Source organism: Toxorhynchites rutilus, chromosome 1 (assembly GCF_029784135.1).
Source record: "Toxorhynchites rutilus septentrionalis strain SRP chromosome 1, ASM2978413v1, whole genome shotgun sequence".
Taxonomy (NCBI): domain Eukaryota; kingdom Metazoa; phylum Arthropoda; class Insecta; order Diptera; family Culicidae; genus Toxorhynchites; species Toxorhynchites rutilus.
In genome coordinates this window covers 134262433-134286159 of record NC_073744.1, presented here as the reverse complement: position 1 = coordinate 134286159, position 23727 = coordinate 134262433, and the positions used below count along the sequence as shown (strand labels likewise).

Sequence of the window (23727 nt, the reverse complement as noted above, 5' to 3'; positions counted from 1 at the left end):
TTCATTCGGCGCTGTCTTGTTCATGAATTTGGTACACTCCATACCAAGAGAGAATGCGTGTTTTGTTATGAACGCATGCTGACGGAAATTGAACTCAAGTGCAGCGCAGCGTATGTTTTCTGAACACTACTCACTGGTAAAACTCACATTAATTTGTCTATCCTCGAAATATAAGCGAAATAAAACACAGATACTTCCACAGATTTCCCGCTAATTATATTTAGTTTACTAAATATGAGATCAACCCAGCTCATCTACATTAAACGTAGTTTTCACAGTTAAGTATTAATATTAATCACACGTGTTTGTGACCTACACAAACGATAGTTCCAATGAGGAATACATTGATTTACCCTTTCCCATCCTCATAATCTCCAGGAATGTCAACAGAAAATTTCGTTAGAAAACCCCAATCCAAACATACACACTAAATTTCTTCATAAGCTTGACACGGGATCCCTCGTTTCCTTGGTTTTCCTCGGTGGCTAAACATATCTCCACTGTGTGATACGCTTCTAGTTCCTTGATATGAATCTGGTGGGTGTAGAATGAGTGGATCCCCCCATCGTGCTGAGACCCCCAATGGGCACATGGCCACCGTGGGTTGGCGTCGATGTTGCGGACGAAGTCGACCCGCCAACAACCGCAACGGCTGTCACGCTCGGTGGGACCTTCAGCTGTCGAATCTCGGGGAACAACTCGAGCATTATGATCTCCAGCAGATCGTAGAACAGCTGCTTGTTGTAGATGGGATTCTGAACGACGTCAAACAGCTTCAGAATGCCCGTCCGGGCGTTTTGCGCACCGATAATATTGCACAGTAGATCGGGGATGTTGTCGAGCAGCAGTGATTTTGCTGCAATCGCGGTCATTTCTTGTTGATCCTCGCTGCGATCGATGTTTTTGATTGTGAACACTCCACCCGGCCAGAGGACTTTCAGTACGGTCGAGGCGTACGTGTGGAGCATCGTTTCCTCAAATAGGTAATTGATGGATTCTCGAATTTGTCGATTGATTGTCTGGCCGTAGGTTATCTGCACGAAGGTTATCAGACTGCGTCGTAACCATTTGAACACACCGCCCATGTCGAAAATTTCCCCGAGCAAAGCATACAGAGGCTCAGCGATGGAATCTTTCGCTTCCAAGTCGACTTGTGACTTGGAGGACCCGTTTTCTCCGCTCGAGCCCTCGAGATACATCGATACCTGTCGGAAGCTGCGTGATTAGCATGGAATTGAGCTTCAACTGAACAATACTTACTTGATCATCATCTACGAAGTCAGCCGTGTTGAACCGGAAATGTGGGCCCCAAAATTGGTCCAGCTTTTCACTGTTGTGCTTGAACAATGTTGCCAGCGAGAACTTGGATTGTTTTTTCGAAGGCGATGGAGTTGTGCCTTGCTTCAACCGTTCCGAGCTTGGACTGAGAAATTCGTACAGTGCTTCACTTTGGTGCAAGTGCTCATCTTCAAGAACGAAGCTGAGATATTTCTGAACCTGCTCTTTCGTTTTCTCCAGCAGTGTCTTATCGTTTTTGAATAGGAACAGTTTTAGCAAGTTATTTGCGGGAAGGTCAATCGTTTTCAGTTCGGCGCACATCGGTCTCAGCTTTTTGTGCAGTTCGTGAAATTGCGCCAATGTCCGCAAGACAACCCATCCGGTTGAAATGCTGTCCGCTGCATCCATCGCGGTCGCAACATCTTCCTTACCGCAATCGTTCATCTCATCCACCTGAACAACAATCATGAACTGCGGTTGGGGCTCTTTATCATCGGACAAATCAACACTCTCCACAATTGCTCGCCACTTGCCAAGATATTCTCCCCAAACCTCCGTCCTTAGAAGGTGCGATTCAAGCTGCCGCTTTTCACCCCTCAACCAGTCAATCTCTTTTTCAAGCATCTGCAAAAGCTTCGAATCCGGTTTGAGAGATTGCTTGAGAGCTTCCAGAGCTTGGTTTTTATTCGACAACTTTTCATCCAATTGTTCTAACTTATTCCGCGCATATGTGGAATGATTACTCAGATCCATAATCAATGGATCTACGTCCCCACTGGCCGAGGACGCATTCGAAGCGGTCTCATCCTGGCTATCCGCACTAGTGGAGATGTAAGTATTCAAAGTAATTTCTTTGAGATCGTCCTGGGTTAGTGAATTTTTCAGCCGCGCGTATTCTTCACTCAGCAGAAACGGTTGGTAGTACTTGTCCTCCATTGTCACCAAACACTCACGCTGCACTTCATAGAAGACTTCCGGGCCACTATCACCCACCAGGAAGGACTCCATCTTCTTGCGGGTTGCTTTATCTACTGGAATCTCCGAATTCGGACATCGTATGTAGGTGTAGAAAATCTCCGCACCAAGCTGATGCCACGAGCCTTTCGGAGCGTGCTTCAACTCTTCAACCGTCGTGTAAAATCCCACCAACGAGGCAGCCCGCATTGGCTCGAGGAAGACGGTGAAGTGGCGTCGGCCGGCTACCGTCGACAGGATATCGAGTATCGACAAATCCATATCGTTACTCACATTCCCGTCCCATCCGAGGCGGGATAAACATTTCTCGCACTGGTTCTTGGCAAACGACAACTGCTGGATGTATTTTTTGAGCTTCAGCGAAGCGGTCACCTCTGCCCGGGTTGGTCCGTTTTCCGAATCACCGCCACCGCCTAGGCTGCATCTGGAATAGGAATCGTACAATTAGGCGTCCAACTCGACAGGTACTGCCGTGCGGGTATGCTTTCGACATTTTAACGTGGGAGTAGGATTGGCAAGATATATGAAGTGAACACCTAACAAGAAAATGAAACATTTTGAGGGTTCATCACTCGACCATTTCTTGATAGATCCTATAGATGTTTACATCAATCAATTGAAGAAACTTATATATTTATTGAAATAAACTAAACACTTCAAGGTGAAGGTGGAAGGAAGCCACAAATGGCAGCCGCAATGGCGCTCCTTCTGTCATCTCCCTCCCTTATCCCTCGCCCGAATATCAATAATTCTGCGAAACAGTGTGAAGAAAATTATCGTTTTCACAAACGTCCCATCAAATAGTATCAACCAAACTCTAATCGATGACTCGCAGTATATTGAATTTTCATCTACCGTCGCAATGTATAGTGAAAACGTCGTAAAACTCGAGCTAGTGGTCTGAAAGTTAAATTTTCTTTTTCAATTTTCCGCAATGGTTTTGTTTGTATTGGTGAAAGGATCGTTATTTTGTCAACACTGATGCCAGACAACATCAGCGAAACAGCTATAAAAACCACTCAATAAAATGTTATTCCTGAGTCATAGCGTTTCATGTCATGAAAATCTATAAAAAAAAAATTGTGTTGACATCAATGCAACTATTATTGTTGCGTTTAAGGTGAAGGTGGAAGCTAGTCACAAATGGCTGCCACAATGGCGCTCATTTCTTTCATCTCCCTCCCTTACCCCTCGCCCGAAAATCAATAATTTGCGAAACAGTGTGAAGAAAATGATCGTTTGCACACACTTCCCGCCAAGTAATACTAACCCAAATCTAATCGATTACTCACCAAATATTAAATTTCCATCTGCTGTCGCAAGGTATAGTGGAAAGCGTCGTAAAACTCGAGCTAATGCTCTGAAAGTTAACTTTTCATTATTCAATTTTCGCAATGGTTTTGTTTGTATTGGTGAAGACATCTTTATTTTTTCGACACTGATGCCAGACAACATCATTGATACAGATATAAAAACCACTCAATAAAATGTTATTCCAAAGTCATAGCGTTTCTCATGTCATAAAAATCAATAAAATAAAATTGTCTTGATATCAATACAATTATTATTTTTACGTTTAATGGGTCTATAATGTAAGTTTTAGCAACTTTAACATTGGTTAAGAAAATTGTATTGCAGAGCTCGGAACACTGCCACGGAGGCCTATGTTTTCAAAAATAGTAAACGGAAAAGTATTACATTCAATCAAAATGCCTCGGCCAACGAAGAGAAGGATTAAGGCTCTCCAGCGTGAATATGTGAAAACAATGCGATCAACGAAGGAAAATATTGAGGAATTATCAATATCGAGTTACTGCGCGGAAGAACTTGTTGATAACAAAAGAGCCCCAATTCGCATGTATTATAAATTTGCTCATGTTACGCTCGCGTATAATCAGAATTTTACTTCATATGCAAATGCACCTTCTATATATATTTATATTTGCATTTCTCGCGTAACTTTTGAAAAGGTCCTATGTAACAAATGTAAACAAATCGAGTTAATAGATGCACGCTAATAGTTTTCAATCATTGAATGCATTACAAAAACAATCGTTCACGTATCTATCTTCTTCATCTTTTTATCGCCGATACAAAAAATATCCAATGTACAGATTCGGATTTTAAGCACCCGGCTGTTACTTCGGACGCCACTTTCCTCCGACGCCTGAAACGTCCGAAGTAACAAAGCAGTCAAAACAACACGAAGTCGTATTTCGGTCGTTTTGAGTATTTGTTTCTTGCAGGCAAGGATGGAAAACAAGGGAGCATGATGTAATTTACGATTAATCGCAAACTGCACAGATCGTAATCTGTGCAAACTGCGACTAACTATTAATCCTCACCCATCATAACCAAATGATTTTCTCTTGGTAACTCTGAGTTGACCAAAGCATTGCTAGACTGAAACTAGTTCGAATAATTGAGTTACTCTCCTTCCTCGTTTTGCTTTCAACTCCTAACAAGAATTTGCTCCATGGGAATGAGTGTCTCTATGACGTACGATTCTCGCTCTCTCATCCGGGCGTTCAATTTTCCTTTCCGAGCGCGTTTACTTCGATGAAACTGGGTAAAATAAAAAAAATGCGCTACAGCAGATAGGACGACTTTAATGTTTCATGTTTCACGGAGGATTTCTCAGATGGTGTTTAAATTAATCAAGAGACTACAAACAATAATCCCTCTCAAATCACTAATTTTATGAGTTAATGTAAATGCGTTATTGGCCAAGGCTTTTACGACATCGAACACGTGGTCTTGCGAGATATATTTTTCCGCCTGCCCAAATACAGACCACTTTTTTCGGGGCCGAGTAAACTGGTGTCTAGAAAAGACCTTGATTACCTTGAATTAATAAAAAAAAAAATGGGTGGGTCATATCTATGATACAACCGCAAAGTTGACGTGGGACTAGGTTAGCTTAACAATCATTTGTTTGTATTGATTAGATTTTTGATTGAATGAAACAATTTCCGAATACAATCGAATTCAATATATTTGCTTTGTGAGTAAACAGATTGAATAAATGCCATGTAAGGTCTATTCATACATTGTGATAGATTATGTTCTTCGTTATAAATAAATTTAATGACAGTCCTTTTTCGTTTGGTACGAATCCTAGGACAAAATATGTGAACGGAAGAATTACCAAACGATTATTTTATTTTACATTTCCCTCTGAAGTTTGTATCTCTCAAGTGTACGTACTTCTCAATCCGCACCAAAGCGTTGTGTTCGTACTCTTTTTTGTAATCTGTGTTAGGAAAACACTCTTCGGAGTGCAAAAAAAAACATGCGGATGCAGAAGTACCCCCGGGTTGCATGAATCAACAACTTCAAATTATACCGTGTTCAGGAAACATATTCTAGCCTGCACAAAGGCAAGCGAGTACAAAAGTACTCGCAGTTTGCATTTATTTGCAAAACCAATTTCCCCAGACACCTTGGTTTTGAAGTCTGTTTTAGGCAAACACATTTCAGTCGGAACAAAAATACCCCCGACTTGCATGAATTAGCAATGCCAATTCCCCCAGACACCTTGGTTCTGAAGTCTGTGTTGGGGAAACACATTTCAGTCGAAACAAAAATGCTCCTGACTTGCATGATTTTTCAATGCAAATTTCCCCGGAGCTCCTTGGTTATGATGGCTGTGTTGGGGAAACTGTAAATCGGACCAATCAAAACAAAGTAGTAAGGGCGTTTAGATAACGCTTAACATTTCACAGTTATTCAATTGTTTATCTAATGATAAATAACATTTTATTAATTACGATGGATGCGTAGAAATATTCCATATCAATTGATGCAAACATCTTTCCGATACAGTGAGAAATGTTCGAGTTATAAGCATTTGGAATCTTTCATTTTTTCCTGCATGTTCTGCGTTTAGGTTTTCATTTTACCCCCCATATACTCCGGTTAGACGTAGTCCCACGTCAAAACATAAATTAGCGCAAATATGTCAACATGTGTTTTTTTGTTTAAGCACGTAAATATTTGCTCATAATTTTTTTGGATTGTGGCACTCTACATAATTTGTATGCAGATAGACTATCCACAGTTTGTGGGGGAATGGAATACTCATACAACTCAAATGGATAATGATTATCTGCTATCACAAAGCTGAATATTTTTTGACGTTTTGTTTTACTATTGATTCATTCAAAAAAAAAGCTTTATTTTTAAATGTTTTCTTATCCTGAGACTGGCTCACCATATTGCACTGCTACTAAAACCGTAGGCTAACTTCAAGGATATTTTTTATTCATTTTCGGCGAATAATCAATAGAGTGCCGTGTTATGAAACATCAGAGTAATAGCAAAAACAAAATTATGATCATAAGGTGTTGGACAGGTTATTCCAAACGACAATGGAATATATTCCATCTGATCATCTTTAGAAAGGTTAATGACCTTCAAAGGATAAATTTACCTTGGGCACATTGAATTGATGTTCATGACTTCCAGTCGGACGTTTATTCGCTCTGATAATAATTGTGTGGTCCTCACAAATCATATATTCCAATGCCGTCAGTTCACTGAAATTATTCGCATACCGTTTGATGATAAGGTAAGATGTTGATAATCATTTGCTGCGATACCTATTGTTCCAACAGTATTCATTCGACAATATGAAGACTGAATACCTGAAATTAACCAGATTCTACCATGCAAATCTGCGGTCAAAGCAGTATGTACAATTGAGAGATGCAACAAGTTTGAAGGGATATAAAAAAACATTAGTCGTTCGACAAATCTACTGCCACATATGTCGGAAGTCCACGATACATGAATATCATACGTCCATACTATTTCATTACATTTATTCGCAACGAAGAACGTAACCACACAGAATTGAATTAATCAAATATGTGATCCGTTTTATCTACAAAATAAAAAAGGGTCTGAAATTCAATCGAATTCGAAAGGTGTTTCGTGAAGTCACTAATTGAATTACTGTTGGAAAAATTATTTGGAGAGAAATGTGAATGTTCAGAATTATTGGAATCTAAAAACGATTTTGGGCGGGATGAGATTCGCCCAAATCTGCTGGTAATAAAATTAATCAATTGCATCCATTACCCGTCTGCTGTTTATCGGGCGGGAGACGACAGCAAAATAAAATCGACACGAGACTGAGTCAGCCACTCACTGCGGACAGTGCAATAGAGAATTAAAAATCCCTCGATGAGTGTCGTAAGATTTCAGTTGATCGTCTCTTGTTACACTTTCCGATCAAGAACTCATCATCCGCTCTATGGAATGGGATTAATCGTTTGTGGCTTGCACTCACGATAAAACCTGAGTAGTAGAAGTAATGCTTCGAGAGTGCAAGCAGTTGGGATTCCGCTCTCATATTTCTTTTTTGAGATCTTGGTAGCTCACCGTTCCAAGTATTCTCTCTGTGTACATATGAAGAATAAAAGAGCCTCGCCTGCTGGGGGTGATTTAAAAACATCCGACTAGAGGGATATACTTATTCATTGATCGTTGAATGTGATTTTTTACCATCCCTGCTTGCAGGTGTAGTTATCGATTTCAGTGCAATTCAACGAGTGATAACAATAATAATCTGTCTTTAGAACGAAATGCTGATATTTGGATTGTTGTTCATTAGTTAGTTTCAAATTCTAATCTTGCAACGTAATATGTCCAATGTGCAAACGCGGGCAGTCAAAACGTCCAATGTAACATTTTTCGCTACGAGGCTTCAACTTTAATCTCAAATCACGGAACGATAGTTACAATTGGTTTTACGGAGTTATTCTTGACAGCTAGTGGTGAAAGCAGCGATAAAGATCGATAGCTTTTAAGACAATTCGCGAAATAATGTTCGGGTCTTCAACTCCGTTTTTCTCGAGCTGACAAAAATGTTACATTGGACCTTTTCAAAAGTTACGCGAGATTTGTTCATCGGAAAATATCGTTCATACATTTTACCTTAAGGTGAAGGTGGAAGCCAGCCATTGTAGCCAAAAACGTGTAAAAATGGGGTACTGAAGTTTGTGAGAGAAGAGCAAAGCACACGTAAATAGATCAATTCACTTATCAGACCGTGTGGCGCTTCACTGACACGAATCTTAGAATACATTTGAAAAAAAAAATAACAATTCAATACTAAAGTGAAATGTATGAACGATGTGTTCCGATGAACAAAATTTCCATACAAATTTTAGCAATTTAAAACTGCCTCTGGGCCGACTAATCTGATACAGAATAGTTGGCCTCACACAAACTAACGTCGTATCCAGATGTCGACATCATTCCTCCGTCAACGCGAATAACCCGATCGACACAGAAACAACAGTAGCAACATCAATGCAGTCACGTCATCCCCACTGCGCATCAGCCCATCGGTGGGGCGCCAAAGTACAACAGCGTATTGAAGTGAAATCATTCCTTTCCAAACAGTCAAACCGAACACGCCCAAACGTGAAAGTGCAAGCGAAACATACCAGAGAAATATAGAGAACATTTAACCTACAAATTGAATGTTTATTTCAAGTAAGTGTGTAATAGCAATTTAAAACTGCCTCTGGGCCGACTAATCTGATACAGAATAGTTGGCCTCACACAAACTAACGTCGTATCCAGATGTCGACATCATTCCTCCGTCAACGCGAATAACCCGATCGACACAGAAACAACAGTAGCAACATCAATGCAGTCACGTCATCCCCACTGCGCATCAGCCCATCGGTGGGGCGCCAAAGTACAACAGCGTATTGAAGTGAAATCATTCCTTTCCAAACAGTCAAACCGAACACGCCCAAACGTGAAAGTGCAAGCGAAACATACCAGAGAAATATAGAGAACATTTAACCTACAAATTGAATGTTTATTTCAAGTAAGTGTGTAATAGCAATTTAAAACTGCCTCTGGGCCGACTAATCTGATACAGAATAGTTGGCCTCACACAAACTAACGTCGTATCCAGATGTCGACATCATTCCTCCGTCAACGCGAATAACCCGATCGACACAGAAACAACAGTAGCAACATCAATGCAGTCACGTCATCCCCACTGCGCATCAGCCCATCGGTGGGGCGCCAAAGTACAACAGCGTATTGAAGTGAAATCATTCCTTTCCAAACAGTCAAACCGAACACGCCCAAACGTGAAAGTGCAAGCGAAACATACCAGAGAAATATAGAGAACATTTAACCTACAAATTGAATGTTTATTTCAAGTAAGTGTGTAATTGACCAAAACCATGTTTATCAGCGAGTTTCCTTCAAACCGTCCGAACACCCTATCTGCCACGTTTTGATTGGTCCGATTTACGATTTCTCCAACAGAGACTTCAAAATCAATGTACCTGTGGGAATTCACTTTGCAAATACATGCAAGTGGGGGGAACTTTTGTTCCCATCGAAATGTGTTCTCTAACGCAGCCATCGGAACCAAAGTGCCTTACGAGATAAGATAGAGAAAATTTAAAGCAGTCAAAAGCAATTAAGAAAAAAATTACGATTGCGTTGAGGTTGTATAAATAAAATCATTTCGTTCCTAGTGCTTCATCTGTTTCGAATTTGGCGAAATTGAGAATGAGCGTGTAAGTATAAATTTGGGCTCTCAATAAACGAAAGAGATATACAGCACTACTTCGCAAGCAAGACAAAGGCAACATGAAATAAGAGTGAGTGAAACACGTCCTGTACTGACTGAAGATCAGAATGTGAGAATGAGAAAAATAAAAGATTCTCATTATCTATATATGTCGCTGGTTCAATTGAACGATTATTCTCTCGAGTATTGTTGAAGGAATAAGTCACAAAGGACGTGGGCTGCGATGGGGAGAAGGAGATACATTGTAGTCATATCATATATAACCCACTATTTTTTTTTACCCTTGGCTTGTCCAGCAGGAAATATCGTTCCCTATTATTCTCTTTCGAAATGGACATAAGTGACATGTCTCTTATGAAACGATGCTGTTATGCACGAAAAAAAAGACATAAACTTGGTTTACTTTTCACAAATCACTTAGCTGCTGGACGTCAGCTATTTTCGACCACTCAAAAGCTGTGGATAGAATGACGAATCTACAATCGACATTGATCAACGGTTTCCGGCGATGTGGATTGTATCCGTTAGATCTTGATGCTGTTAATTACTCAGGTCTTATTGGAAAATCTAGTGAAGCATCTGCATCACAAGCTGTGTCGCCAATGAATAAACGACATATTACTACTGTAACTCATTTGATTATTGGTTTCGACTCATTTAACTTTTCCAAAACATAAAACATTATTAAATCTGCTATTTGAAACAGGAAGTGGGATATATCTGTGGTATAACCGCAAGGTTGACGTAGGACTATTGATTTAATGATCATTTGTTTGAAGTTGAATCTAAATCCATTCCGAACGAATGAATAAATGAATATTTGGGGGACGTCAAAAACGAGAGCGTTACGTTGGAGGCACAAGGTTTTATGCATCCAATATTGGATACGAAAATATTTTACTGATGGGAAAGAATAAGTTTTCCTGTTAATCGCACTTGATTGAAAAATCATTTGAAATGCATTTGATTGCAGTATTATATGAACAGAAAACATTGATGATGATGATGATGGCCCACCTCATACCCCTACAAAGGTTTGAGCTGGACGATTTATCTTATAGATAATAATTAAGTTTAAAAATATCAAGAGACCAGTATTAAAAAAAAACAAAGCGAACTGGATCTGTTGCAGGCATAACTATCTATTAATAGAACAGTAAAAATAGGCACAAACTGCGAAAAAAACAAACAATGTTCCTATCCATATTGACATTGACAAAGTCATAGTCTCAACTTCAGGCCCAATGTTTTTTCTAAGGCATGTCAAGAAAATTTCCAACCCGGGAAGATCCTTGACTGATTGGGAATTGAACCCAATATCTAAAAGTTTCTACTTAGAACATAAAAGAGATCTTCTACAATCAGAAATAATCGATATAACCATCTGATGAAAGATAGTTTACGACAATTCCGAATGAGCTATCCCAATTCTAGTTTCCACTCCAGACCCTATATAAAAATTTCATCATGTGTCAGTTTTCTGCCAGTGTTCATTATTAACATTCGTCCGGGCCCACCAAACGCGCGCGAGGCTCAAACTTTCGTAGACAACGCTCTTTTTTTTAAATAATCTACAATTTTAACAAATTTAACAATACAAATTTAACAACAAAAAAAACATCATCATCATCAGTACGAACATGGCAGTTTGAGATACCTGTAAATATTTTTTCTAATTTCAATTGATATTAAACATAAATAAATCATTTGACAAAAAAATTACGAAAACCTGTTTACAAAACAGATTTTACGTGGGAAATACACATTCTCTTAAACTCTGCCATTGTTGCCGTACGTTTTATTTCTCTGGGCATCGAATTCAAAAAATGTATTCCTTTGTATAACAACGAGTTCTCCATTCACACAGTTCAGCTTGAAGCGATCGGACGCTTTGTGCTATTGTGCTCGCGTTTCGGTAACAGCTATTGTTATTGGCTGGTGGTTTTTCCTCAACCAAGTGTGCTTCTTCCATCGCGTGTTAATTGTGGGAACAGTGAAGTGCGCTCAACAATTCCCACCAGCTGGAGTGAATAGCTTCTCACAGCAGACACTGGTGAAGGTCTATAGAGAGACACTTTTGATCGTCGAATCATCGCCATTTCCACCGCCGACGTAGGTGCGCTCGCTCACCAATACACCTACAGCAGTGTAGCAATAGACGCCAACACGTGATCAACTGGACGGTGCAGAACGAGTCGAATATTATCTGCGCGGGGTGCGCATTTACGTGAATACGCATAAAAATACATTTAGAGAAAATATATATAAATATTATATTTTATTTTATTTTTTTTCTTGAAATATTATAATTTTTTATTTTATTATTGTGAAATATTTTTAAAAAAATAGAATTTAAGTGCCATTTATAATGGCAGAAGGTGGGGGGTCTCCGAATATGGAGATCTCAGACAATGAAACCAATGAATCCCCCCCATCAGGTAAAAAAGGGAAAACACTTAAACGTGTTCCTAAATCGCAAGATGTTTCTTCTGGGGACGAATCAGCTCATGCTAATAAGCCCCCTCATAAAAAAATCGCAAATCTCTCCTCTCCACCTCTTGACGCTCCCACCCTACCTTCCACTTCGGGTTCCCTTTCTGTTATCCCCGCTACCACTCAATCCTTACCTTCGCCTACTCCCCATGTTGTCTCCCTTCCCACTCAATCCTTGTCCTCGTCTTCCCCCTCTGGTACTTCCTCTCCCCGTGTCAAGGTCTATCCAGAAGATGCATCTGGAACTGGCCCATGGGTTGTTTTCTTTCGGCCCAAACCAAATGGAAAAGCTTTGAAAGTCATGCAGATCGTGAAAGATCTGGCAAGGTATACCTCCGTGTCGGAAATTTCGAAGGTTAGACCAAACAAATTGCGAGTTGTCGTGAGTGATCGAAAGGACGCAAACAAGATTGTTGTCGACCAGCATTTTACAATTGAGTATCGGGTTTACATTCCCTCTCACGTAGTTGAAATTGAGGGTGTGATAACCGAAACGGGTCTGACGTGCGAATACATTACGAGTGAAGGTACTGGCCGTTTTAAGAAACTGCCCTCGATGACTGTTAAGATCTTGGGTTGCCGCCAGCTCGGAACAGTTTCCCATGAAGGGGGTGAAACCAAATTTACGCCGTCCGACTCGTTTCGAGTCACCTTCGCTGGTTCAGCTCTCCCGGACTACGTGATGGTAGAGAAATTGAGGTTAGCCGTGCGACTTTTTATTCCGAAGCCAATGATTTGTCAAAAGTGCAAGTCAGTTGGTCATACGGCTGCTTATTGTGCCAATAAAGAACGCTGTGCCACTTGCAGAGAGCAACATGTGGGCGAAGCCTGCAGTGCGACGGTAAAAAAGTGTCCATATTGCGGGGGAACCCCACACGTGCTCTCAGCTTGTGAAGCATACAAGAGTCGCTGGGAGAAACAGAAGCGCTCTTTGAGGGAACGCTCTAAACGCACTTTCGCGGAAATTTTGAAGGGCGCTTCTCCACTGGCTCAACAACAACAACCAATCAACACACATAATGTTTACGCCACGTTGCCAGTTGACGAAATGGAAGCGGATACAGCTAACGGGGGCACGCCGCCTATTTCTCAAGGGAATCCCCGGCGCAAAAATGTGACCACTCCCAACGTTCAAGGACAAGTCCCTCCGGTGATACCCCCAGTTAGTTTGCCTAAAAAAACGAGTGCAGCGGACAAGCAAAATCAGGTTCCTCCTGGCTTCCGTGGGAATGGTTCACCTTTGAACGACCCAGCATTCGAGGGAACATCAAAAACCCCAAATGTCCCTGTTTTTCCGTCAAGTTCAACTTCCCAATCGGGATTCATAAAGTTGTCCGACCTTGTGGATCAAATTTTCACGTGTTTTAATGTTTCCGACTCCATCAGAACCATTGTCACCGCAATGCTTCCAGTATTAAAGACAATTTTGCAGCAATTGATGCAAACATGGCCCCTCCTTGCAATGATTATCTCTCTTGATGTCTAATTTAAATAGAGAGGTCGGAGATATCACTGTTTTACAGTGGAATTGTCGTAGTCTTATCCCTAAATTGGATACGTTTAAATTTTTAATTCATAAGTTCAATTGTGATGTTTTTGCTCTGTCCGAAACTTGGCTTTCTTCGCAAGATGATCTCTCTTTCTACGATTTTAATATTATACGCTTGGACCGATATGACAGATACGGAGGGGTGCTATTAGGGATCAATAAGTGCCACTCATTTTTCCGAATTGATCTTCCACCTATTGGTGGGATCGAAGCTGTTGCTTGTCATGCAAACATCAGAGGCAAAGACCTCTGTATTGTCAGCTTGTATTGGCCTCCGAGAGCTGCGGTTAGCTGCAAGCAACTTGCTGACATGTGCTCACTCCTTCCTGAGCCACGGTTGATCTTGGGAGACTTCAATTCTCACGGAACCGCCTGGGGGGAACAATACGATGACAACCGTTCATCGTTGATATATGACCTTTGTAACAGCTTCAATATGACCATTTTGAATACTGGAGAAACAACACGTGTACCTAAACCACCTGCTAAGCCAAGTGCTCTTGACCTCTCGCTTTGCTCGAACTCACTATCGTTAGATTGCAAGTGGAATGTAATACAGGATCCCAACGGTAGTGATCACTTGCCAATCAAAATTTCCATCACAACTGGGTCGAATTCTTCTGAATCTATAAATATGGCATATGACCTCACAAGACACATTGACTGGAAAAAATATGCGGACGCGATTGCTCTAGCCATCAATTCCAGAGATGGTTTACCTCCATTGGAGGAGTATAACTTCCTTTCTCGTTTGATCTATGACAGCGCAGTTCGCGCTCAAACGAAACCCATCCCAGGTTCCACCATTTGCCGAAGGCCTCCCAATCCATGGTGGGATAGCCAGTGTTCCAAGCTTTATGTAGAAAAGTCGAATGTATTTAAAGCTTTTCGGAAACGTGGAACTCCTGAAAATTTTCAAACGTATTTAGGCCTTGAGAATCAGTTCAAAAATTTGATCAAAGGGAAAAAACGTGCTTATTGGCGAAATTTCGTGGGAGGTTTGTCACGAGAAACGTCAATGAAAAAATTATGGAAAGTGGCTCGAAACATGAGAAATCGCTCTTCAACGAATGAAAGCGAAGAATATTCACATCGATGGATTTTTAATTTTGCACGGAAGGTTTGTCCCGATTCCGCTCCCGTGCAGAAAATTGTTCGAGATATACCACAAGATAGGTGCGATCATGATTCCAAGTTTTCGATGGTAGAATTCTCTCTTGCTCTCCTTTCATGTAACAATTCTGCTCCGGGATCGGATAGAATTAAGTTTAACTTGTTGAAAAACCTCCCTGATGTGGCGAAACATCGCTTGTTGAATTTATTCAATCGGTTTCTGGAGCATAATATTGTTCCAGATGATTGGAGACAAGTACGAGTTATAGCTATTCAAAAACCCGGTAAACCCGCGTCCGACTTCAATTCGTACCGCCCAATAGCAATGCTGTCTTGTATACGGAAATTGTTGGAGAAAATGATCTTGTTTCGCCTTGATCGATGGGTTGAAACGAATGGCCTACTCTCAGATACACAATATGGGTTCCGCAGGGGCAAGGGGACGAATGATTGTCTTGCGTTGCTTTCTTCAGAAATTCAAATGGCTTACGCCGAAAAAAAACAAATGGCTTCAGTATTCTTGGACATAAAGGGGGCCTTTGATTCTGTTTCAATAGAGGTTTTGTCAGACAAATTACACTCTCGGGGACTGCCGCCTCTATTGAATAATATGTTATATAACTTGCTTTGTGAGAAACATTTGAACTTTTCTCATGGAGATTCGATAGTAAGCCGGGTCTCCTACATGGGACTCCCCCAGGGCTCATGTTTAAGCCCCCTTTTGTACAACTTCTATGTAAGCGACATCGACAATTGCCTTACACAAAATTGCAGCTTAAGACAACTTGCAGATGATGGAGTGGTGTCTGTCGTAGGATCAAACGAATCCGACCTGCAAGAACCCTTACAAGATACTTTGATCAATTTTTCAACCTGGGCCATTGGGCTAGGGATCGAATTCTCCACGGAGAAAACAGAGATGGTGGTTTTTTCTAGGAAGCATAAACCAGCAAAACCAAAGCTTCAACTTTTGGGTAAACCGATCACTCATGCTATGTCATTCAAGTATCTTGGGGTCTGGTTCGACTCCAAATGCACTTGGGGGCCCATATTAGGTATCTGAGTAAAAAATGCCAACAAAGAATAAACTTTCTCCGTACAATTACCGGCACATGGTGGGGAGCCCACCCAGAAGATCTTATAATGTTGTATCGAACAACTATTCTCTCAGTGATGGAGTATGGCAGTTTCTGTTTTCAATCAGCTGCCAAAACACACATCATTAAACTCGAGCGAATTCAGTATCTTTGTCTCCGTATTGCGTTGGGATGTATGCCCTCAACGCATACCATGAGTCTCGAGGTTTTGGCAGGCGTACTCCCACTAAAAGATCGCTTCCATTTATTATCTCTTCGGTTCCTCATCCGGTGTAAGGTTATGAACCCATTGGTGATCGGAAATTTTGAGCAACTGATCGAGCTAAATTTTCACTCTGGATTCATGAGTTCATATCATGAATTCATCTCCATGCAGGATGTTCTTTCTTCGTATATTCCCAACCGTGTTTGTTTTCCTGACTACATCAATTCCTCTGTACATTTTGATCTGTTCATGAAGGAGAAAATCCATGGAATTCCAGATTATCTTCTATCGGGGATCGTTCCTACGATCTTTAATGCAAAGTATGGGCGTATCAATTGCGATAATATGTACTTTACTGATGGGTCCTCTATGAATGAGTCCACAGGATTTGGAGTGTTCAACGTATCTTTTAGCACCTCACACAGTCTTCAGTATCCTTGCTCAGTGTATATTGCTGAATTGGCAGCAATACACTGGGCGCTGGACAGCGTCGCCTCACGACCTGTTGAACACTATTACATTGTAACGGATAGTCTGAGCTCTGTCGAAGCTATCCGTTCAGTGAGGCCGGAAAAGCACTCGCCGTACTTCCTTGTGAGAATACGAGAAATTTTGAGTGCTTTAACCAGACGCTGTTATGTCATTACCTTTGTCTGGGTCCCTTCTCATTGCTCAATTCCGGGTAATGAGAGGGCTGATTCATTAGCAAAGGTAGGTGCGATTGAAGGCGATATTTATCAGCGTCAAATCGCCTTCAATGAATTTTATTCTTTAGTCCGTAAAAATACCATCGCTAATTGGCAACGCAAATGGAACGAAGATGAATTGGGCCGGTGGCTCCACTCAATTATCCCTAAGGTTAGCTTCAAACCATGGTTCAAAAGTCTGGACTTGAGTCGAGACTTTATTCGCACCTTCTCCCGACTCATGTCCAACCACTGTTCGTTAGACGCGCTACTCTTTCGTTTTAATCTTGCCGATGGCAATATCTGTGCTTGTGGCCACGGTTACCACGACATCGAGCACGTTGTTTGATCGTGCGAGTTGTATCTTGTCGCCAGATCGAATTTAGAAAACTCCCTCAGGGCTAGAGGAAGACAGCCCAATGTGCCGGTGAGAGATGTGTTGGCTCGGTTAGACCTTGATTACATGTCCCAAATCTATATTTTCCTTAAAGCTATCGATGTTCGTGTGTGATTATCCTTATATCCTTTGCGTGCAATTGGTGTCCCCTTGCTACAAACAGTAGAATAAGTTGAAATGTAAATACACAATAGATATACGAATAGATTTAAGAATTGAGTGTGTGAGATTATCATTATTGTAACAATTTCCTTATATCCCATCCTTTTCTTGAACAAATATGTCACCCTACTAAACTCGAGTAGACCGCGAGTAATCGGTTTTCTACCTTACTTACCTTAGATTTAGAAAATGTTTATGTATAGTAATAAAAATATAATTAAGAATTCGGCTCCTTTAAACTTATGTAACTGAGCCTGTAAAAATAAACGAATTTAATAAAAAAAAAAGAGTTCTGCGACCTACTGAATATAAAGTTAGGTGTTCTTGCATCATCCGCGTTTCTAGTATTGTATCTATGAACATCACTTCCTCTTTCAATTCGATCACAAGTATCGAGGCAGCATACCGTTTAAAATTTTGAAGACGAACACCATTGTCAAGTAATAAATTCTTTGCATCACAGATAGCCACTGTAGCGCGTCCAACATCAAATTAGAGGAAGTGTATCTACTACATCTTAAAATCAAACGCATTATTTTATTTTGTAAACGCTGCAATCTCGTTAATTGTGTATTGTTTGCAAGGAATAGGATCGACGAGCAAAAGTCTATGTGCGGTGAGATCGATGATTTATACAATTTAATTTTACTGTTCACCGTCAGTTCTTTTTTCAAACGACACAAAACGCCGTATTTCTTGGCAATCTTCTCGATGACATTATTAATGTGAGACTTAGTTAATTATAGTTATATTAGACTTATTAAAGTTAAATTGTCATCAATGATAACTCCTAGGTATTTGATTTCATTCACGCGTTCTAATGTCTCACCATCTATTTCAAAATTTACGTCAATACTGGAGTTTACTGAAGAAATCAGCATGTATTTTGTTTTGCCAACATTTAATTTCAATTGTTTAAATTTAAGCCACTGAGCCAGAGAATGCAAATCTTCGTTTATGTGATCCTCGGTTTCTTTTATATCCTTAGCTGCGATGAACAGGAGAGTATCATTCGCAAACAAATAAATATCACAATATCGTAAAACCCGTCGCAGATCATTTATATATAAAATGAACAAAATGGGCCCTAAGACACTTCCCTGCGGCACCCCGAGTGAGTTGCCGATGGGACCGGAAATAGAATCATTAAAACGAGTCTTTTGAGTTCTGTCGCACAAATAGCTTTCGAACCATTTGTACGACATTCCTGCAATTCCATTGCGCTCCAATGTTTGTAACAATAAGGGCCTAGAAATTGTTTCAAAAGCACGTTTAAGATCCAGAAATACCGCAAATATAGTCTCTTTCGCTTCGATATTCTCTTTCCATTTTGCTAACACCAGATTCAGAGCGGTTCCACAAGATCGCCCCTCTCGATATCCCGACTGTTCCGGTATTAGCAAATTGTTGTTATCTACAAAATGCATCAGCTGGACTTTCACAACAAGTTCTAGTATTTTTTCTAATGTGTGAAACATGTTAATAGGGCGGTACTCTTCGGCTTTATCCGTCCCATTAACTTTGGGGATCGGAATCACAAGGGATCCCTTCCAAACCGTTGGCACGTGCCCAGTTCGTAAAGATTCATTAATTAGGTCCAGTAGATCGTGTCCAATGACATGAAAGCAATCTTGTATCACTTTTGCGTTGACATTATCGATACCAGCCGATTTTTGCAATGAAAAACAAATATCTCTTAACTCAGCAAAAGTGATGGGTGAAAAACAATAAAAGAGAAATAAACTCTTTCGCTTGAATGTAATTTTCAATTCCAAGAGGAACTGGCAGATTATTTTTCAGCAACGATAACATCTTTTCAGATTCTTCTCGATGCTTGATTACAAACCAAACGAAAAGAGTTCAGCGCCACACAACGTGTGTGTGTGGCGGCTGCTCCGATGCCTCAAGCGGAGCCGTTTTTCGAGGCTGATACTCTCTTGGTCGCCTTCTCTTCTCCTCCTGATGGATCGGCTTTTCTGCGCTCCCTCACAATTCGAAACAAACTGAATGCGTTTCAGGCCTCGCCGTCCAACTCGCCCAGCAAAGATGTTGTCCAGTCGGTGTCCACACGGAAAATGAATGCGTTGCACCACCAGAATATCGCTTAAGTATGCTTTTTGTCCATGATTGAACCGAGAGAAGGTGTGGTTTACGATGGCAATTTGGATGGGAAACCAGAGGCGAATGAATTCTCTGAGTTTGAAACTTTCAGCGACTGAGCCATGATCGATTGAAAATTATATGATTTTTACGATGCGAAACATTTTCTGTTGCGCGCGCATACATGCTCCAATCGCTATTCAATTATAACTGAGTGGATTTCCGAGCGGCCCTCGCTTATATACCGATTGGTAATAACAATAGCCTGTTTTGAAAGCAATTTTAAGGCTATTGCAACAAGTTTTTGGATCAAAAAGTAACAAGTATATAACGCGTAGACATTTTATCTTTCGAATGAATTGTTTATCATACCATTCCGTTCAGTTGTTTAGGAGCTATTAACGCTCAAAATCTCGGTCTCCGGCGTAACGCTTTCATTTTCTAAACTTTGATTTTACACTCCGGTACAGAAATGAAAGACGTAGTCCTACGTCAAAACGATCCATTATTATAACAATTTGATTGGCTGCCATAGAAATAAAATACAAATTTCTGCATAACTCAAGAACTGATCAAGCAAATGGAATCAAACTTGGCATATAGAGGTTTAAGGGATCGATAAACGTTTCTATGGTGGTTCGACGCTTCCCCTCTCTCTAAGGGGAGGTTGCCATACAAATGAAAGACAAAATTCTGCATAACTCGAGAACTAATAAAGCAAATGGAGCCACATTTGGGATGCGAGGGCTTTTGGGTACGAGAAATGTTTCTATGATGGTATGACACCCCTCCCTCCTCTGGAATGAATAGGGGGTTCCATAAAAATAATACACATATTCCAACCAAACATGACAATTGAAAATTTTCAGAAAGCTTTGAAGGAAAATTGGAAGATTCGAAAAATGTAATTCGCCTCTGTTCTACAATTACATGTTGAGAAGCGTTGTTGGTCCATTTGATGTTTGCGGTAACGAAATCGATCTTCGTTAGAAAGTGGAAATGGATTTTAATGTGATAAAATGCATTTCTATATCTTCTATCTATATAAATAAAAATGGATCGCTTAATGCATTGATAAGAGCAAAACTTGAGAGAGGAATTGTCCGATTTAGGGCTATCTTTATTCTATCATATTTTCTGTATCGAACATTTATTCCATGTAACGGAGAAACATGTTATTTGCAAGTGGATGAAAAACCTTGCACGAGAATTGTGTCTGAAAATAATCTGATATTATAATGACGAGTTTTGAAAGAAGTACTGGAATTTTATAGTAAACAATAATTGTAAAGGATAGATTAGAAGGTCAATCATAAACAGTTCTGCGATTGGGCCCAAGAGCGCTTAGTAAGAAAACGTGGATGTGAAAACAAAAAATATTTTTTGGGCGGAACGAAGTTTGTCGGGTCAGCTAATATCCTATAAAACTACTGTAAATCATGAAAAAGGAAATTTTATTCATATGTTTGGAATCATTTGAATACCCAATTTGACCCATGTGCATTGAATTAGTCTAACTATAATCTCACTATAAAAAATTCGTGTCCAAAAGCGCGGTGTGAATAAACAAAAAAAAGACGGGTGGGTAATGTCGGGGACATAACCGGAGTGACGTAGGACTATACAAAGGGGACAGCTTTTGTTAAATATATATTTTAAATATATTGTTTTATTTTATTCTCCTACGTGAATACCTACCTATCTACCTGAAAAATGGATTAGTTTACTGTTTACTCTTTATGAATATGTTGATGGTTCTGAAAAGAACCTTTGGTGTTGTGTTTTTGTTATCACTCGATATTCCCATCTTGTTCGGTTAAACCTTCCTGTTTAGCTATTACGTTTGCCACTCGCCACAGCTTTCACAGTTGGAAAATTTCTTCCCATCCAGCTTGTGACATATTGTTCAGTAAATTACATTTAATGCGACGTGCCGGAGAAATACTTTGCCACTCACTGAAACTAATTGTTGCCTTGATGAGCGCGGAACCGAAGCTGCTCTGTTCTTGATGCGGGGTTTCTGATTGTCGTGAGCAGCTTTGCAAGCCAACTCGAGCACTCCGACGGCCGAAACTCTATAATCGCTGTTAGGTATACTGGTGCTCCGGCACCAATTCGTTCGGCCTAGTTACCCTTGCGGAGCAATCAGTGAATGCGACCAACAGGGAACTGGAGACCTGCACGGTTCGAGTGAGACTTTGCCTTTCCCTTAACTTGTCCTCCTTTGTTACGTCCACGATGCCGATGCCGTACAACCACACGGGTTTACGGTTTGAAAGAAAATAAGATATTTTTTTGGGGTCCGCGTGTTTTATACTCTAGCGGTACACACTCACAGGATAGAGACAAATCGGCAGACTCAGCCAGAGGGGCGAGTCCAACGAGACGAACGAATGAGCGTTAAAAGGTAGCGATGGCAAAAAAATACATTGGATCGTTGGATTCACATGCAGGCTAAAAAGGGTCCTTTTCAGGATCACAAAATTATCTTCAATCTAAAGAGTTTATTGTTTTGTTATCACTCGATATCCCCATCTTGTTCGGCTAAAACTTTCTGTTTAGCGATTGCATTTGCCACTCGCCACAGCTTTCACAGTTGGAAAATTTCTTCCCATCCAGCTTGTGACATATTTTACAGTAAATTACATTCAATGGCACGTCGCATTACCACCACTCAGTATCGGATTGGAGGTAATTTTAACCTGCAATTGAACATTTGCGATGGCAGTGGTACAGTGTCGACTTTCCATGTGGGGTCATAGTTTGGACCCCGAACTCTATGTTTACAAAAATGTCCAACTAAATATGTCGCATTACAGGTCCGTCCAATTAGCTAAATGTCGAGATAAGTGTAAATTACTGTACTTTCAATCTAGAAGCAATTTAAGAATTGGTGAAAATCAATAAGCTCAGAACAACTGCCAAATTCACATACTCATCATATCTTGGCGAGCAAATTATGAAAAAATCAATTTGTGTTTTATTATTATTTTGGATATTTTTTAGAAAGCATTGAACTGTATTTCCTAAACTCTTTTTTGGAAGGTTTAATGGCCCTGAAAAGCGCCTTGTTTTATGGAATGGTTCCAATTTAGAAAACTTAGAAATCTTGGTTTAAAAAAAAAACCATTTCGAACGCCCTCGATGCCGCCTTGTTCTGGATTTGTCTCCAAAGCAGTTTGTATAAACAACAAACTTTTTTTCTTCTGCTACCTGATGCCGTTTTGCGATTGCGTTTGCCACTCGCCACTCGCTGCAACTGCCTGTTGTTGTCTTGATGTGTTCTGTTCTGAATGCGGTTTTTCTTATCGTCGCGAGCTGCTTTACCAGCCAACTCGATCACTTCGGCGGCCGAAACTATATAACGCCGGCTAGGTGGACTGGTGCACTGGTACTAACGCGCTCGGCCTAGCTACCTTTGCGGAGAACTCCAGATCAACACGATACGAGCGGTATTTTGCCTTCCCCTTCACGTTTCCTCCTTTACCATGTCCAGACATGGTTGCTTGGGTTGGTTTGTTGATGTGTTGTGATGCGAACCGATGTGGTGTACGGTTTGAATGAGAATGATCGTTACGGAAGGAAGGAAGGTATTGTATTATAGAGACTTTAAACTTTTACAGTTCATTCGTCTCTAGCCTTGAGAAAGGCCCTTTGAAAACTCTACTCTATTCTACTCCAGCGCTACCACCTCCGCCCTCTTGCCTTGAGAAAGGCACTCGATCCCTCGCCGTCCAGCTCGTCCAGCAACGATGTTGTCCAGTCGGTGTCCACACAAAGAATGATCGTTACGGCAGCGGAGCGGGGATTTTTAAGCTGTCTGGCTGGCTCGAGAATTACGCATGTGTGAGACTGCGACCAATGTTTCGTTCATTTTTTTCTTTTTCCTTTCCAATCGTGCTTCATTCTATTTCGCTGCTGCTCTGGTTGCCCGTTTTGGTCGGTACGATTTGAGGAGCACAAAATGGACCAATCAAAAATGGGCACATAGTGCATTTTAACAATGCTTGATATTTCACAATTATTCAATTATTTATCTCAAGAAAAATTAAATGTTATTCGTTATGATAGATGCGTAGATATATTTCCTATCAATTGATGC

At 40.5% G+C, this 23727-nt stretch overlaps 1 protein-coding gene across 1 annotated transcript in view; it reads right to left on the bottom strand.

Moving 5' to 3' along the window:
- Positions 1-202: 202 nt before the first annotated feature.
- Positions 203-23727, bottom strand: part of LOC129762418 (sorting nexin-25) — a 35344-nt gene continuing 11819 nt past the window's right edge. The window contains exons 3-4 of the mRNA XM_055760651.1: positions 1261-2677; positions 203-1205 (exon numbers count right to left, since the gene is read on the bottom strand). Coding sequence (XP_055616626.1) covers positions 516-1205; positions 1261-2677 — 2107 coding nt within the window. The 3' untranslated portion in view covers positions 203-515. The remainder of the gene's footprint in view (positions 1206-1260; positions 2678-23727) is intronic.